Source organism: Vespula vulgaris, chromosome 10, assembly GCF_905475345.1.
Source record: "Vespula vulgaris chromosome 10, iyVesVulg1.1, whole genome shotgun sequence".
NCBI classification, from domain to species: domain Eukaryota; kingdom Metazoa; phylum Arthropoda; class Insecta; order Hymenoptera; family Vespidae; genus Vespula; species Vespula vulgaris.
The window spans coordinates 7,181,637-7,200,431 of NC_066595.1; the positions used below are offsets into that span (position 1 = coordinate 7,181,637).

The 18,795-nt window shown below is 34.1% G+C and overlaps 2 protein-coding genes across 13 annotated transcripts in view; one reads left to right on the top strand and one right to left on the bottom strand.

Annotated features, from left to right (window-relative positions):
* Positions 1 to 1,876: 1,876 nt before the first annotated feature.
* On the top strand, positions 1,877 to 6,400 carry LOC127067075 (protein hunchback). Of its 4 annotated transcripts, XM_051001600.1 has the most exons (5): positions 3,107 to 3,122; positions 3,326 to 3,383; positions 3,876 to 4,091; positions 4,360 to 4,706; positions 4,866 to 6,400. In XM_051001600.1, the coding sequence occupies exons 3-5, from the start codon at positions 3,885 to 3,887 to the stop codon at positions 6,343 to 6,345; spliced, it is 2,034 nt and encodes a 677-aa protein (XP_050857557.1). In that variant the 5' UTR covers positions 3,107 to 3,122; positions 3,326 to 3,383; positions 3,876 to 3,884; the 3' UTR covers positions 6,346 to 6,400. The 4 variants fall into 4 exon arrangements, with proteins under 4 accessions (XP_050857555.1, XP_050857556.1, XP_050857557.1 ...); XM_051001598.1 differs by lacking the exons at positions 3,107 to 3,122; positions 3,326 to 3,383 and adding an exon at positions 1,877 to 2,192; XM_051001599.1 differs by lacking the exon at positions 3,326 to 3,383 and having other exon boundaries at positions 2,822 to 3,122.
* A 3,485-nt stretch (positions 6,401 to 9,885) lies between these two features.
* Positions 9,886 to 18,795, bottom strand: part of LOC127067073 (glutamate receptor ionotropic, kainate 2) — a 125,365-nt gene continuing 116,455 nt past the window's right edge. For 3 of the 9 annotated variants that reach the window (XM_051001586.1, XM_051001589.1, XM_051001588.1), the window contains exons 16-19: positions 16,232 to 16,332; positions 15,239 to 15,446; positions 12,956 to 13,318; positions 9,886 to 12,714 (exon numbers count right to left, since the gene is read on the bottom strand). In XM_051001586.1, the coding sequence (XP_050857543.1) occupies positions 12,581 to 12,714; positions 12,956 to 13,318; positions 15,239 to 15,446; positions 16,232 to 16,332 (806 nt within the window). In that variant the 3' untranslated portion in view covers positions 9,886 to 12,580. Of the gene's footprint in view, positions 12,715 to 12,955; positions 13,319 to 15,236; positions 15,447 to 16,231; positions 16,333 to 18,795 lie in introns of those variants that run through there. The other 6 variants (XM_051001591.1, XM_051001590.1, XM_051001592.1 and 3 more) reach the window with 6 other exon arrangements.

Sequence of the window (18,795 nt, forward strand, 5' to 3'; positions counted from 1 at the left end):
CATCATTTATTGAAAACTATAATTGTGACATATTTAATTATTAAATATGGTAATTCGCAATGTTTATTTGAGTTCGACGATTTTGTAGACTAAAAACTTAGAACTCACATTATTTAAATTAAACAGTCTTTCTAATTTTTATTCATATATTTTTAAATATTTATGAATAAAAAATGAATTATGACACGAACGAATTAAAAGGATGAATTCTTATTTTTCAAGTTTACAAAGTACTTTATTCAGACACGTCAATAACAATAAGGAGAGAAATCACCTTAGAAAATGAGAGATGAACTTTCTCTATGGGTACTTCGACTGTTTAGTAATCCTGTTACTAAGGCAGTCAAAGAATTCATTCTTTAAATGTCAACCAACTGCACTAAACACTAACTTGACAAAGGAGATAGTAAATTTTCTTAAAGAAATTTTGAAAACAAAATCTGTACCTATCCAACTAACCTGTAAGAAACTTCTATAGTATCTCGGAGAGTAATAGTTCCAAAAAATATTTCCAAAGGGTTTTTAAATTCGGAACAATTTGGACCATTTGTGAACTAAATAGTGTTGTCGTTATTTTCATGTTGTAATATTTCAATTTTTTTTTGTATACCTTTTCTCAACCGAATAGAAATTGCTAGGAATAAAAAATAAATTACTTTTTGTGTAATGTTGATATATTATATAAGATTAATATTTATGTTTTTATTTTCGTGAAAATTCTTGAGATATTTTATAATATAATTGAATTATTGATGATCTTTTAATTATCATATGGTTAACATAAAAAAAAAACGTTGTATATGTGAAACAGAAAAACGGATATATGTGAAACAGAGAAAGTGAGGGAGGAAGAGAGAGAAAGAGAGAGAGAGAGAGGGAGGGAGAGAGGGAGAGAGAGAGAGAGAGAGAGAAAGAGAAAGTGAGAAGAGAGAGAAGTTGGGATGGCAACTACGACATAACCCTTTTGATGAAAAGATTACTGGAAAAGGGTTAAGGAGAATTTTTTGATGAAACTGTCAGTTTTTCAATTTTTTTCCTCCGTAAGGCTGAATGCCTATTTTTTATACATATAAACCTGAACGAAAAAATTAAAGGATGATTTATAACTGTTGTTAAATATTCCAGTTTGGGATCCTTAAAGTTGAGAGAAGAATATTTTTTATTTGTTTAATTTTTTGGAAATTTGCAATTATTTTTTAACATTGGATTTTATACCACGAATGTGAATTTCTAGAACCGAACTGATATATTCGACTAATTCTTTTTTTGTGCGATGAAATATGCAAATGCGATGATATATATATATATATATATATATATATATATATCATATGTATATATACATATTTACATATATATATATATATATACAGTAACATCTACACATATGTATTTATTAATAGAAGCGTATTATTTCATACGTAGCAATAAAGAGAAAAATTTATCGAGCAAAATTGGTTTGAATCTTGAAATGAAAATAAGAATCAAAATAATGAAAAACGGAGAAAAAAGTATGGAAGAAAAGAAAAAAAAAGTAGGAGAAGAAGATGTATATAGTATAAGTGGAAGAAAGAAAGGATTCTACGTTATTAGAAACTTTACGGGAGAAAAGAACGGTAAACGGACTGATACGATTCGTTCTTAACGGATCTTTTCTTACTTGGGGCGTAAACGATTCGCAAAAAGTTTACCGAGTAAGGACAAGGCGGGGTAAAAGACACAGAGGAGTGGGGTATGGACGAGCCTATGAATCCGTAAAGAGCGCTTGTGATTGGAGGGGCTAAATGCGTTAGGGAAGGGATTTCTCAGTTTATAAAGTAACTCCGAACCCTCAAATAAATGGGTATTCGACTTTCAATCTTAGAAGCATGAGCTTGTAGTAAAGAGAGTAGAAGGACGAGAAAGAAAAAAAAAATCAAGTATGTGCTTGTGCGTGAGTGTATGTGTACTTGAAGCTGTGTATTTCGCATAACGAAGCCAAAACTACTACAGTGATTTTCAAAGGGAAATTTGTTGACCTCTGTGTTTCTCTCGTTTTGTATATCTACGTTGGTGCTAAGTAAGAAGGAGGAAGAGAAGAAGAAGAATAAGAGAGAGAAAGAGAAATAGTAGCAGATCCTTCGATTAAGGATTCCCGTATTTGCGAAGGTCTTCGTTTGGAAGAAAACCAGCTTTTATATCGGGAAGGAATAGTAAGTGTATTTTGTGATTTTTACAAATATTTTTTCCTTCATCTTTTTCCACGATTTTTGGACCGAAAACTATCATCATCAATGTAATCGCAAAAATCTTTTTTTGAATAATCCTAAATCCGACGGAATTTCTTCTTAACGTTTCGTTCTAAGTTTCAAGTTACTTACGTTTAGAAATCAAAAGAACATTTAGAAAAACAGAACAAAAGTACGTCTTTCGCGAAGTTAACTTTGACTTTGTTTTTGATCGTGCGTATTCTATAATCCATTTGAAATGAGACGAGTTTGCGACAATGTTTATTAAAGCTCTTTTTTTGTTTAATTTTTGTTGAGAAACGTAGATATATATATTTCCGAGAATGGGGAACCATTCGTATTCGTATATAAGTATTAAGTCGGAAAGATCATTCGCGAAAGTTTTCTAATCGAAAAGGTTTTTCAGTTAATTTGCTTATGCGAATTCGTCTGTTATTTCATTTTCGAAATTCATCAAAGTATCTTGTATCAAAAGAACTTGATTGACCTTAAAATAACGTTCGGAAGATTTTTTTGTTTTTTTTTTGAAGGGTACTAACGATTATTTGCGATTATTTCGCTCGTCGCACGGATAAGCAAGTCGTATATTTTTAATTCGCTAGCACGACGTAGGACAACTAATTTATACAAATATCCAAGGAGATATCTCATGTCTTTCTCGTTTCTTCTCTCTTTCTCTTTGCTAGTATCTTTTCCGCCCATGTTGCCATTTCTTCATTCGAGTCATTGAAATGATATTCGAACACTCACTCATACATTTACATCGTCCCTTTGCCACAAGTTCTCTATTTACGAAAATTCGACATTCGGTTTAACCTTCGATTCGACATCTCTATTATTTCGTTTGTAAAAGAAAATAATTTTCTAGTCGTGGAAGTGATAACTCAACAAAAGGTAATCCGTTTTCTCTTGTTCTCTATTTCTTCATTTCTTAATGTTAAGGAATAAAATGCGATTAAAAATTATATTTTCGTTCACGGTCCTTCGCAAGGATTTATTTTGTACCAATTTTGTTCTCGAGAAAATTTTTTCTTTCATTTCTTTCACTTTAAAACGTCACAGATGGCCGTCAAAATTTTATTTATGACACTTTGTAGATAACGTAAAGGACAATGAGACTCGGGTAAAAGTTAAAGGCTGGGATATTTCGACCTGGTACGTACCCCAAGATTACTCTTCGTTTTCGTTCGTTGCTCCAGTTGAATAACTCAACCGGACATACCCTCGTTACTCTTTCGTTTTCTTTTCTTTAGTATCCCTTGCCTGAAGAAAGAAGAGGTCCGGTAGAAAGCTTGTTGAAACTATTTAACTGAGAATTTACCTACGGTTTGTGTACGGTCGGCAGTAGGTTTAGCCTTCAAGTTATTCACTACCCTTTTTCACAGGATTTTGTACAATCTGTATAAATACCGAATCCCATACTTCGTTTTGTCATTTACATTGTTTGTAGGACACGAAGATTGACGTTCAATTTTTCACGGGTTTTAGCTAACGTCTTTGTTCTTTTTCCGCTGGTACATAGAATATACTCACTTGATATTTCTTCCGAAAATATAATTTTGCAAATTTTTCAACAATTATTTTCTCAAGCACGTCGCTTAACAACGCGTATCCAATTAATTGGGAACTTCACTTTGTTTCACGTAGGAAATTAAAATGAGAGGAAATTGTGAAAACACAGAATCTGTCGTACGTGGGTCGAATCAACAGCAACAGCAGCAACAACAGCAGCAGCAGCAGCAGCAGCAGCAGCAACAGCAGCAACAACAACAACAGTCACAGCAACAAACTATTGTCAACGACGAAAAACATCCCCACCATTCATCAACCACGCCCGCTTGGGTTAATACAGATAGAACTGTGGTGAGTAATCGTCTGAATCCCCCATTCCCTCTCTTTTTCTTTTTCTCTTATTTTATTGTCCTGTGCTAGTAAGCTTTCACGTACACTTACCTTCACACATACATAAATAGTTACCCTTCTCACTCTCTCACCCTTCCTCGTGTTCTATCGTTCGCAAGACTCCCCCTTTCTCCATCGACAAAATGTCGCTTTTCTGCCTTCAATGGAGTTTTCTCGATCATCGAAAATAAGCCGCTGATTTTTTCTTTTTTTTCTTTTTTCATCGTAGAAAGAAGAAGCAGTTGAAGATAAAAACGACGATTCGGGAATGTCACCAGGAGATTACACGAGTAATTCAACGTCTCCTATGAGTGGAGTATCTTTTTCAGCGCCAAATTGCAGCTTATCGCCTGGAAGTTCAACTTCGCAAGATTCGAATAATATCCAATCTAATAATTCGGATTACAGTCCACAACAAATGTTTAATGAATGTAGAGTACCTGGCGAATTCAACCAACTTGGACAGACCGATGATTCTCAAATGGCTATGAACGTTGTTCCTGATGCTGTGAGATCTACCTGCGATAACGGAGATACGTTCCAATGTCCCATTTGTGGTGCAATAAGTTTAAATAGGTACGTGGAAGAGTATTATCGTATGATAAGACTATATAATCTTATTATACATCTTCTTATATATAATTCAATTCATTATGATATTAATTACAAACGATAATACGAGAATCTTGTTTGTTTGTTTAATACATATTTTTAAATATGTTATTACTTTTGCAGATCTAGTTTTTCGGAACATTTATCGAATCATTACGGCAATAGATCCGAAACTCGAGATAATGGAAACAATGAATTGAATGACATAAGCGTTCCTGGGACTTCTCGAGACGGTAACAGTCAAACTTCACCGAATACTGAAGAAAGATCGGAAATTGAAGAAATTGAAGAACCGGGACTTCGTGTACCACGAGTAAACTCGCAAGGCAGAGTGAAAACCTTCCGATGTAAGCAATGCCAATTCATCGCTCTAACGAAACTCGAATTTTGGGAACATAGCCGTAGACACATAAAAGCAGAGAAGTTATTAACTTGCCCGAAGTGCCCATTTGTCACCGAATACAAACATCATTTGGAATATCATTTAAGAAATCATTTTGGCTCGAAACCGTTCAAGTGTGATAAGTGTTCTTATTCTTGCGTGAACAAATCGATGTTGAACAGCCATTTAAAATCTCATTCAAATGTGTATCAATACAGATGTGCCGATTGTTGTTACGCAACGAAATATTGTCATTCGCTTAAGTTACACTTACGAAAGTATACTCATCTACCCGCGATGGTACTAAATGCAGATGGTTCGCCTAATCCATTACCGATAATTGATATTTATGGTACCAGAAGAGGACCAAAAAACAAATCTAAAGTGCAAAAGAAGGAAGGAGTTGTTCGAAGATCGAATACTGAACAAACGAATTCAGTACCGAGAATGGTAACAGTATCTCCTCAAGTTTCACCTGCGAATTCTCTTGCTACTTCAATGAACTCAACTGTTGTGAATCCATCATCTTCCACTATCATCAGTGATACAGTCAACGACATGACCAACACTATGAACGTTGTTAATCAGTCTACGGCTACACCCTACAATCCAATATACCCCGGCTTTCAATTAACAAATCCTTTACCAGTTCAAGAAGCTCAGGAGAGGCTGATGCCATTGGATCTGAGCATGCGTCCATTGTCATGCTCGTATGAAAATAATACCGTGAATAATCAACCAAGAAGGTCGATTACTTCGACCAAAGGAAAGGGCACAAATAGACGAAAGGGCAAGGCGTATAAACTTGATCGTCGGTTAGTTGTTTCGGATAATGAAACGGATGAAGAAACCACACCACAATTGCAGCCCACTAATGAATTTTCGAGAACGATAGAAAACGACGTTCGTAGCTTAGAAGATCAGTTGGAAGATCAACAATCAGAAATTCATTCCGAGGATCACCCAGAAGATTTTTCCGAAGATCGTCCAGATTATCATCTTCCATCGTGTTCAAGGGATCCAGTTCCAAGATATCGTCCCACTACAAACGGTGATTCATTATTTTGCTATTACTGTGAAATAGCATTTGGTAACGTTATAATGTATACGGAACATATGAATTATCATGGATATGAAGATCCATATACTTGCAATAAGTGCAGTCACAAATGTAACGATAAGGTGGCCTTCTTCCTTCATATAGGAAGATCGAAACATTAGTAAATATAAATGTTTCTCTTTTTTTGTCTCTCTCTTTTTCTTTGTTATATTTTAAACTGTTTGCATTATATTACTTTCTATTAAAAAAAAAAAAAAAAAAAAAAAAACTCATAGAAGATCTTATTCATAATATTATATTGTTATAATAACGACCAAATGAATTCTTCTAAAATAAGGGTTTTCACATGTTCCTTAAGAGAAAAAGAAGAAGTAGAAAAAAGAAATTATTAGTAATAACTGTAAAAGAGTTTAACTCTTGAATATCTTGTATTTGAGCGTAGAAACAATTACGCATAACTCGACTAGTCAAAATTCTAGTTTTCTAATAGTTAAGTATACTAGTTTCTAGTATATGCGATAAATTATATAAAAGAAAATGGAACCTTCTTTGATATTAAGAAAGTTTATATGCAAATCACTTCGTGATTTCATATTTATACGTCTTTTGTGTAAAAAAGATATAGTATAAACATATATATATATATATATATATATATATATATATATATATATATACGAAAGCATAGTATAATTAAAAAATGAAATGTCTAGAATTATACTTTTTTGAAAGGAATTTATCATAAAAAGAGTATATAATTATTATATAGAAATATATATATTTTTTGAAGTATAAACGTTTTACTGTTTCGAAGAAAAAATGTAAAGTCTGTAATTTTTTATAGTAGGATATAGCGTAGAAATGTGACTGAACCTTTATTTTTGAGTTTATAAAATCCATGATCTTCGATGAATGGTAATTGCTACATTGATCAGACGAATCATACGTTGATTTAACATTTTTTTGATCGACGAAATTTTTGTTTATATCCAATCAATTGACTATATTATCTTTTTTTTTCTTCTTCTTACATTGACATTTAACGCATCGTCGTTATTTATTTTCGAACAATAGATCTTTTTTTATTTTTTTGCAACAGAATCCGTTCCATCGTAGTTCATGCTGATTTACTCTATTGTTATGGCACGAAAAATGAAAAACATAAATAATCGTCTCGCTTATGTGTGCCATTTACTCAGGGTTTAGACTTAGTATTATTGTACTTAATTTTTCGACATTCCGCTGATATCCATATATCCATGAATATATATATATATACATATACATATATATCATTTCAATATATATTTATTATTTATATAACACGAAAGAATTTATTATATTAATTTCTTTTTTCTTTCGCATTCTGTTTTATCGATCGTTGATTAAAACAAGACTGCAGCGCCAGTATTATTAGTACCTAGTATTAATTACGTTGTAAACTTAAATCGACTTTAATACATTTGATATAATGCATTTTGATATGACTAACATGCTTCTTATGATAAAAAAAAAGTAAAAAGTAAAAGATATGAAATGGCCATAATTGATTGAAAGATTACCGACCGTCGATATAGATTGACTTCTTGAATACTTTTTCTTCTTTATTTCACTGATTCAAATCATTTCAATTCTATAGTTTCTCACTTACGATTTTCTTGAAACAATAATAGAATTATCGAACGATACCGTTAGAACTAGCATTTACTTTTGATATTAAGTCGATAAGTTTACAAGATTTTTCCTCGAACTGTTTTGCCAGGTCGGTATTTCAGAGTTCTTCTATAAAAAATGACAATTTCTGTCATTGACAAATCATAGCAGTAGACTCATGTAATACAATAATCAGATGTTAACACACAAAGTTTCCGATTATATACCATGTTAAAATAAAAAAATGTTGTTTTCTTTTCAAACCATTCTTATCTTTTAATATTCCCAAAAACTTATCGATTAATTTACCGTCGATGTTATTATTCGAGAGTTTTATTAATTTGAAATTATCAATTGGCTCAGTTTATTTCTCAGTTTATTTCTGTAAAGTTTATTGACACGAGTCTGTCCAGTGGAACGGAAAAGGAGCTTATTCACGGATGATTTTTCTATCAGACGTCAAACCATACTGGATAATAAGAGCACGTCAGTCAATTGTCAATCAATATGTAAATTGCCACGGGTCGACACTCCCATAGGAAATTCCTCATTTAACTCGGATCTCGTGTATAAGAGGAAAGAGTTTCGCTTTACGAACGAAAAAATTGAGTAAATTTAATTAAATTTAAATTTAATCTTCTTTCTAATACCTTCTTTAAGTTATCTTTGAATTTAACGGTATTGGTATTTTCTCATTCAGTCAATTTTGAAAAAGGTATAGGTATTACGATTTGTACGTTATGATCATTAATCTTTTCTTCGTTTATCTTCTCAGAAAAAAAAAGAAATACATTTGAATAATCTTTATTGCATGCATTAGAAAAACATAATAGGTCGTCTATCGATTAATTAAGACGTGGGTGGTAAACTTTTTATAATTTTCTAATGAACCGATTAAGAGACGAAACGAATGGAAGTACTTGATAGAAAAGTGAAGAAATCGTCATAAATGGTGGCCATTTTGAAACGATGTCGAACGTTAATGAAGCTTTTAATTTCAATCGATAGAATAGAGATAAGAGGAGATAATTGATAGTGGTATGCAACTTTGGCTTTTGTGGTATTATAGACGGAAGATCTTAAAAATTTATAGAAAGTTTCAATAGAAAACGAACGGCTTCGGTTTCGACTGCGTTTAGTCGATATTGGAGATTGGCCTAGATTTTAACGTGAACTCTTTGAAATGACACTGCCAATTAAATGAATGCAATTTTCAATATGAAGTGTTGAGAGCCGTCACTTCGCGAACAATTTAGCTTTTCATTGGCACGGTAATAAATGTATCTTTTGTTACGAGAGCATAAGGAAAGCGTAATATGATAAATAAACAAAAAGGCATGCTTTTATAAATGGTTAATGTTAAATGGTTAATGTCTTTTTATCTTACTCCTTTTTACGTCTGTATAATTTAATACCTGTTATATTTTTAATCTTTCATTACGTAATGTTATAAAAAACCTTTATATGACATTTCTATGTTGTAAAAAGGCGATTATGTTGATTTTCGAGCAAAGTAAATTCATTCAAATCCTACGAGATTTTCTATTTCGAGAGTAAATACGATGAATAAGAGAGAGAGAGAGAGAAAGAAAGCAAAAGAGAGAGAGAGAGAGAGAGAGAGAGAGAGAGAGAGAGAGAGAGAGAGAGAGAGAGAGAGAGGGAAAGAGTGAGAGAGGGAGAAATTTGAGGAGAAGCAAAGGGACGACACGTACCGCCAGTGTGACATGGAAAAGGAGATTTGCATAAATAATATATCGAGTAGTGCAACTTTCGAAATAAAGAGGAATGAGATAGTTCTACTTCGGCAACTTCAAATATGTTCCTTCTGAAATTATCCTCGGTGATTGATGAAACGTCGTCATATCGATCGTTCTCTCTTCCTTTCCTTTCCTTTCCTTTCCTTTCCTCCTCCTCCTCCTCCTTCTCTCGTTGTTACAAAATGACGACACGTTTTCTCTTTTGTTTGCGAGTTTCCTAAATAAATATCTGTAAAGAGAAGGATGATCAAGATGGAATTCCTTTTGTTTTTATTTTTCATACGCAAGGTCTATCGGATTAATTAGAAAAGAGATGGTATATTTTTTATTATACACAATACTACCGTTTAATTATGAAAAGTTGATAACACGACGTTAAGTCGGTCTTCGATGCTTTGTCCTTTTTTTCTTTTTTTTTTTGTTTCTGTTGTCGGTTTTTTTATTTTGTTTTTTTTCTCCCGACATTAATAACAGTTCGGATTTACAAGATCTCACCAATTCGAAAATCAAAGTACCGTCTCGCAGTGAAATTGCGTTCCGAGACAATACCTTGTTATCGTTTTTACATAGATGCTGTTATTTCTTGAAAAAAAAAGGAAATGTAACGTATCTAATAAATCTGTCAAATCGTGTAATTAGCTACCTCTCTCTCATTCGCACAACTCTTTCACTCTTTCATTCTTGAAGAAATAATGGCACGATACGCATGATACATTCATGTTATACAATTCTCACAGACGTAACATTAAAAAACGAGTGGGCGATTTAAATCGTCGTTGTACATGCGTTCTTCTAATATCTTTTATCTTTCGTGAAAAAACACACATTCGCTGTATATACACATAATATATATATATATATTAACATTTTATATATAATAAATTCGCGTCGATCGTGTCAAAATATGATTAAGATTCTTATCGACCTAACACACCTTTTATCTATGGTTTACACGTATGTTAATACAAGATATATATATATATGTGTGTATATATATATGTATGTATATTTATATATACATATGTACAAGTCGTTATACATGCAAACGATATCGTTCCAACGTATTCGAAGAGCTAAAGTTAACTTCCAGGAATTAATTACTGATCCAAGTGTTTTCGTTTAGAGCTTTTTCTTAATGAATCGTGAAAACTCGTTTAATCGTTCGTCTTCATTACGAAAATGCTCCATAGGAAAATTTTTCCTCGAATGATTTTCCCTCATTTAAAATATTTTTAAAAAGTTGCGCGAAATTCTATTCAGTTTTTTAACGTCGTTCGATGTACGAATGCAAACATTTGCAAACGTGATCGTTTATATTCGAATTTGAAAAAAAAAGAGAATATCCGATAAGTTCGACTCTTTAAATTTTTAACGCGTTTCATTTTTTCAATATACGTGTATCTAATTTGGTCGAAACTCGATAACGATCCATTAATTCATTTTTCACGTATGTAAGCTCGAATCGAGTTTAGTTGTAGATAATATATGTATGTGTGTGTGTATATATATATATGTATATATATATGAAACGAGTCACGATCGATTTGAATTATAGAATTTTTGAATTACTTTTTCCATGGATTTAGTTTCGTTTGAAAATTGAATTCGCGTTCTGGTCTTTGTCCTTTTTTCTTTTTTTTTAATTTCTTTTTCATTTTTTCTTTTCCTTTCTTTTTTTTTAATTTCCTTCGAAATTCGAGCATTCCTTCGGTCCTCCAGAATAATTTTGAAGTACCTATTCGCTCTCGCCTAATATCAGTAACCCTACGTTATTGTGCATTTTTACGATATTATTACGACGCCATTAAGCTTTATTCGGAATGAAAATCTTTGTAATCGATTTTTCGAATTCATTGAATAATGCGTTGAATCGTGCGTCGAGAGTCCGAAGTCGGACGTACAGATCAGATTATTAATTGCGTAACGTAGCTAAAGCTATTATATTTAGGCCATCGTTCTTAGCGATACCTCTAACTTTATAATTCACGATCGGTCAGACTATAAACTTTGTCCGTGCTTCGTCGATATCGTATTCGACGTTGCGAATAATAATTTATAAGCTTGGCAGTGATCGCTTCGAATTTGGTCCGACTGCAACGACGTACGTATATTTTTTGGCTCATCCTTTCGATTTATCCCACTCGAACGTTTCGATAAAACGATACTCGAGAGATCGAGTTGCTTTTTCTTTTTGTTTCTCTTTTTTTCTTTTTTTCTCTTTTTTTTTTACAACAAGTTTCTACAACAACAAAGTAATAAACAGTAATGTATGAATAGTTTTTCCATTCTTCTATCAAATATCAATCGTCGGTTTTTACGTCGGTTCGCCTTATCGAACGTTAAAAAATAAACTAAAAGATTTCGATCGATATGTTTGACTTTCTATTCGAACGTTGTTCCTCTGTATTCTCGTTTCTACTATCGGACACAGGTATTCGTCGATCTAGCGAACGATTTTATCCCTATTAAGTTAGACAGTAATTATTAATTCATCTTCTTAATTGACTTTGAATTCTGAATTCGAGAGAAAGATAACGTCTCGATGATTTGTAGGAAAACAACAACAACGAAAAGAAATTTAAAAAAGTAAATAAATAAATAAAAAAACAGAAACATACAAAAACGAAAAATTGCTTCGAAAGATTTCTCTCGAATAGTTTGAAGACGAATACCTGCCTCTTTATCGGCGATAACGCGTTCGGAAACGCATGTCCATTGACGTAACGTCAGCAGCGGCGATAGCAGCGGCAATAGCAGCGGCATTAGCAGGGGCAGTATCAACAGCAGGTTCAAGGAGTCACGGAGGAATTTTCGGTCATCCTTGGTTCGGCGCATATCACGGCGGATTTCGTTCGTTCGTTCGTTCCGCCGACTATGTGTGCTATAAACACGTCTCCTTTTGATTGATCACATTGATCACGACGGAGGCTTGAGTCGGCAGCTCATTCTGGACGGGCACACCTGTAGGCACCTCCTCTAGTATAGGTCAAAGAGTCGTGGTCCTTGAAACCGCTGCAGAAGGTGGCGGTGGTGGTGGGGGTGGCGGAGAGATCACCACGTCCGGTTCACCCCCTAGATCGCAATCGAATCTCCAGAGGATGCTTTCAGGGTGGTCACCTCCTGTTTAAAATTATATTTCCGTTTTAATATATTTCCGATTGGATGATGGATCATCTTTATATTTGATAATATGCTTTTACCTATTTGTACGAATAATGAGAGACGTTTTGATGGAAATGATATAAAGAGATAAAATGATGAAGAATGATAGAAAGGGAAAGAGAGAGAAAGAGAGAGATAGGGAGAGAAAGAGAGAGAGAGAGAGAGAGAGAGAGAGAGAGAGAGAGAGAATTGCAATTACTGAGAAACGAGTCTTCGTCATCGACATCGAACGCATCTAACCTTGACCCAAGACGATGCCTGAAGAGCCCCGTCTCTGTTTCAATGGGGCTGCCTGGTGCTTGTGCGCGTGACTGTGACTGTGACTGTGGCTGTGATTGTGTGAATGAGAGTGGCAGTGTGTGTGACGTGTGTGCGTAGGTGTGACTTTGCACGCTGGCTGTGGTGGCTGCTGCTGCTGCTGTTGCGGCTGCTGTTGTTGCTGTTGCTGAGGACGAGGATGAGGATGAGGCCTGTGCTAGGTGTTCCCGCCACGGGCCACCCCCACTTGATCGAAGCTCAATGATTTCTTCATCTCCGTCATCGGCAATGCACCACCCTCCTGCTGAGATAGGAACAAATATGCATGTTAGCTATATCGAGTATAATAATAATATATCGAGTTATAATAATAATAAAAAGTGAAATATAAATAAACACGTCTTTTTTCATTATTATTTTTTTTCTTTTTTTTTTTTTAGCGAATCTTTATTATATCGCGTCGATGATTTTAACTAACTAATGAAATTGTATATTTTGTATTATTTTTATTGCTCGTTACGTATCATAAACGAATGTTTTTATTGATTCCTGTCTTCTTTATTTGTTTTATTCCCTTCGCCAAATTTCAATCACAAAACGTTTGATTTTCAGCGTAAATTCTCGTTGCAATTTCGATTAAATTTATCGATGATGTTAAACCGAGGCACCGTTCCTAACTTCTCTGCTTCTGATTAAACTTTAAATCGAAGTGACAGCTACACGATGATAGATCGCTAAGAGAAAACGATAGACAGAAATAGTGAAAACTTATAACTTGCTTTTAATCAGTTTCCTTTGCAGTTCCATTCATAATTTTGCTTTCGATAAAAGACATTCTAATGAGTTTTTGTACGGATTCATTTGTGAAATATATACTTTAGAAGAAATAAAACGATATATTTTTAAATAATTTAACAAGTATATAATGTACTTTTTGCAAAATAATGTACGTTGTATTCCCAGTACATTTTTTTTTCTTTTAGCCGAATGTTTTCTTTCAGCTATCGCGAATTTTGAATGATAATCTTGAATGTGTGATTTGGTCTGGAAGAATCACTTCCGTACCGATCACGAACACTATTCAAGGATTTTCTTTTTCGAAGGCAGCAACAATTTTTTACGCTCCAAGACGTTTCTTTCGCACCTCTTTGAACGGATCGTTTTAAAGTGAAATATATAATATAGATCAGTGGTGCGCAAAATGCCTTCTTTAGATAGAAATTTTATACGATTTCAAAAACCTTTTTAGTTATATATTAGTCTATACATGTATATGGAGCTTATAGTTCGTTTTAAGAATAAAAGAAAATAAATAAACAGAATTATGATTTTGAAATTGTATTATTCTACTGCTTGAAAATATCGTAATTCATTGCATCCGCACCATTGATATTGATAAAAATACTTTTAGTGGAAGATATGAGAAAAAGAAAGTTAAGATGCATTCGCCAAAGAGAAAGAGAAAGAAAAAGAGAGAGAGAGAGAGAGACAGAAAGAGAGAAAGAGAGAAAGCAAGAGAGAAAAAGAAAGAGAACGAGATGAAGAGATACACAGAAATTATTTACGAATAAAACGACACTCGTATTTGAAATACTTCCTTGATATTCATGATGAACAATTCTGTTTTTCTTTGAGCGCTTCGAATGACTTATAATACGAGCTTACCTGTCACCTAAGAAAATTTTTGGGTCCATGAATGCCAATACTTTGTTTTCACGGTAATAAAAATTTATCGTCTTTGTTATTAACAGGAAGTGAAAATATATATTTCTAATAATATTCACTTAAACGAGTTTGCTTCTCGTACAATTTTATTTTCGTAAGGAACAAAGTCAAAATCAAATTACATACCGTGAAAACGAGTGTAGGCTCTACGACCAACGAATCTTATTCTTTCGAGAGAAACGAGACTCGTTCGTGCTCGAAGTAACCATATACTATTATCCCTTGTCCCCTTTCTACGTTTCTCGCTTCGTACACGGCCCTTTATTTTCGATAAGAGAAAGTGGGACGAAAAAAGTATCGTTCAAAATAAATAACGAATCGTAAAAGATTAGAGAGGAAGAAAGAGAGAAAGAAAGAACAAAAAAGAAAGGAGAGTACCCGGACCATGTCAGATGATAGAGAGTTTGAAAGGGAACAAAAAATGATAATATTTCATGAAAGAAATGAAAGAAGAAGAACCGTTGGTCGGTGGACCCTTTATGAGGGACAGGACTTACACCATTTAACCTAGGTATATCCAAGCTGGGTACATAGGTGGTCTCTTCGTGTCCACTCGAATAATATCTCGTCCTTCTCCTAGTAGCATGTGGACTGCAACGGCCGCATGATACAGGGACTGAGGAATTCCGCGATTTTGAAGCTGGCCTCTGTCGCGATCCACAGCGCACGGCGAAACGCAATTCCGAGAACATTTCGGCGCAGAGTGACTGTAGGTTCCGTTCCATCGTATACCGCATGCAAGCACGGTGTATGTATGTGTATGTATGCATAGGTATGATATGTATGTATATATATGTGTGTATTTGTATGTATGTATACATGTATGTATATGTATATGTGTATGCGTATGTATATGTTTGTTTATTTGTGTGCAACGGAGAGAGTAATAAGGAGAAAAGGGGAGAACCGATTAGAGAAAGGGAGGAAGAGAGAGAGAGAGAGAGATAGAAAACGGGAAATAGATCGCGTCGATGGTAATAGTAGGAACAGGTGCAACGTGCGTGCGTTACCGTTGTTGATATCGTTGTCGATGATGAATGTTGCGATCGTTGAGAAGGTAACGAAGAATCCACCAGGGTACAGCAACACCAAGAGACAATACATAACATAATCACAACCATCATTCAACCATGCATGCAAGTAGGGCTCGACGATTTCTTCTCGTCCCTTCGACTTCACCATTTTCAATCTCTCCCAAATGCAATCATTAACCTTTTTTCTTCTTCTTTTTTTTCTGTATTTGTGTCAGAAGAAGAAGAAGAAGAAGAAGAAAAAGAAGAATAATTTTTCTTATCATCGTAGAAATTATTGGATTGCGTTTTGTATCATCATGATCGAGTGATGAAATGAACGAAAAAGATAGAAGAGAGATAAAAAAAGGGAAGGGTCGAGAAAGAGAAAAGCAAGTATTTTACGCTCATGCAATGGAGCGACTTAGCGAGAAAATACAAAAGTTTCGCGCAATTATAGACATCGAATGAAGTTCGCTTACCCTGTCGGAATGAACGTTTTTCTTGGAATTCCAGCAAAACTCGAGAATCGCCACTAGGATTGCTAGAGCAAGGCCGCAGAGTAGTACGACGAAGACACCACCTAGAATGGCAAAAAGCGGAAGCTCATTATTTTAGTGCCAACGTGTATATATATATATATATATATATATATATATATATATATATCTTCTCTCGTTTTCTATTCCTAATTCTGTACGTGGAGAGCTTGCGGATCTTTAACCTAACCGTTTTTAGATGCTACGAACACCGAAATGTTGTCTATTTTTCTTTATTCTTCATGTTTCTTTGTTTCTTATTATCCTTTGGTTTCTCCTTTCTCACTTTCTCCTTCTCTCTCTCTCTCTTTCTTATTCCTATTTCTTTTCTTCCTCTTCATTTTCGTTTTCTCTCTGTTCACAAAGTTTCACAAAGGAGAGACGAAAGTCGAAGGAAAAGTCCGAAGAGAAAAAGTTTGAACTGCGAGAAAGAGAGAAAGAAAGATATAGGTATATATGTAGAGAGAGAGAGAGAGAGAGAGAGGAAGAGAAAGAGGTAGGGATAGAGAGGAAGAGAAAATCGTGCGAGCAATATCCAAGAAGAGCGTATCGTGGCTAGCGCTAGAAAACTACTTTGTCCCGTGGGTGTTAGCTCGGAAATGGAGACGCTTTCGAGTATACTTCCGTTGAAATTTCGTTTATAATTCGAATGATTTATCGATTTCTTTTTCTCTCCCTTTTTTTCTTTCTTTCTTTCTTTCTTTCTTTTTCGAAACTATTTCCATTACCTTAATCGTGATCTTATTCTCACCTTCTTCCGGATTTTTTTTCTTTCTTTTTTTTTTTACGAACGTATTGCTCACGCGAATTACGTTTTATTAAATCCTAAGCATTGTTTATTTCAAATCAACGATTTATTACTCTCGAATAAATTTTGTCGATGAAATAAGGTCCGTAAACGGGTTAGAAAGTTAAGCAGAACTTTGGAATTTTCGTGTGGCCGTGTGAATCTGAGGTCACGTGTATATAAACGTATTCAGAGTGGATCCAGAGTATTTCCATCCATAAGCTTCGAGTTATAAAATTTATGCTGATTTTAATTCATTAACCATTCGAGATAACGCATCGTGGAAACGCAAATGTGATCGAAATATTTCTACTGAAACGATATATATATATATATATATATATATATATATATATATATATATATATGTAACGTTCTTGCTCACTACATTAAAAAAAAAAAAAAATAGTTTTTTAATCCGATATACTTTTGTCATATATTTCCAAACTCTTATAGAACACTCAATATATACAACACCACGTATGCATATACTTATACCAAGAGAAGATTTTTAAAGTTGTTTCTTCATCGATGGTAAGTTTGCACATGGACTAGGGAAAACTTTAGAAATTTTCTTATAGAGGAGAAAAGAAATACGACGAAAGGCGCGTGTTACCTTTTCAAATTCTTTCGTGCTAATGAACTCTACCCTTTTCGAGAGGAGTCGAACGGAAGGACGATCGCAACGACTTGCACGTATTTTATCAAGAAAGAAAGTTTCTTTCGCGTCGCGATCATCTCGTTGAAAGTTTCCCGTTTGCTTGTCCTGATAATAGATTCGAAGAAAAAGAGAAAAAAAGAAGAAAAAAAAGAAAGGAAAAGAAAAAGAAAAAAAAGAAAAGTAACTATGTAGTAGTAGGTATACGAAGACTCATAAGTTAGAGAGTTGGAATTAAGTAAGTACTGCTAGCAGGTAATATCTTTTTTCTTCGGTAGAATGAATTTCATGCGACATGTACACCCAGAGGTGGTCGAAAGGGACTCAAGAAGAATTTGCATAACCGCGTAACGTGTGATTTAGGTGACGTTCACAACGTATCACCGGAAGACACCAAGTTTCGCGGACCGTCGCGGATGTATCTACTTGTGTGTATATATATATATATATACATATATGTGTGTGTATATATATGTGTGTGTGTGTGTGTGTGTACAGGTACGTGTGTGACTGTATAATATATTCATATATATGTAGTAGGTCCACCTGCGTATCCGTGGTTCTTTCGTATCTTTTTCTTTGACCAAAGATAGCAAAAGACACGTCAGAACTCTAAGAGTCCCTGAATTCCGTGAGATCCTTTCCAACATCCCTTCAGAAACTCAAGTACTAGCCACGACTAGTTCGAATTACGCGAACCTTTCTCACGAAAGTTCATAGAAACCTTCTCAAGTTATAATTACAAGGAAATTAATGGAATAAGACTCTCGAAGATTGGATCTAGTACGAACGAACTAGAGAATTACTCTTGAACTCTGTCAGAATTTCATATAATGTTATTGTCAAATAATCGTTCAAATATGATCGAAATGTAATTCCATTCAAGTGAAACGTATAGAAACACAGAAACTTTGAAGTCAAGTCGATTGAAGGTTATTATCGATAGGATTTTCATTCTATGTTAATTGAACAATGCACTAAATTGCATGTTCGTAAATAGTATGTTTAATATCTCTTCGATAGTAATATTTCAGTTTGCTCGGAATCGTTTTCTCATAATGT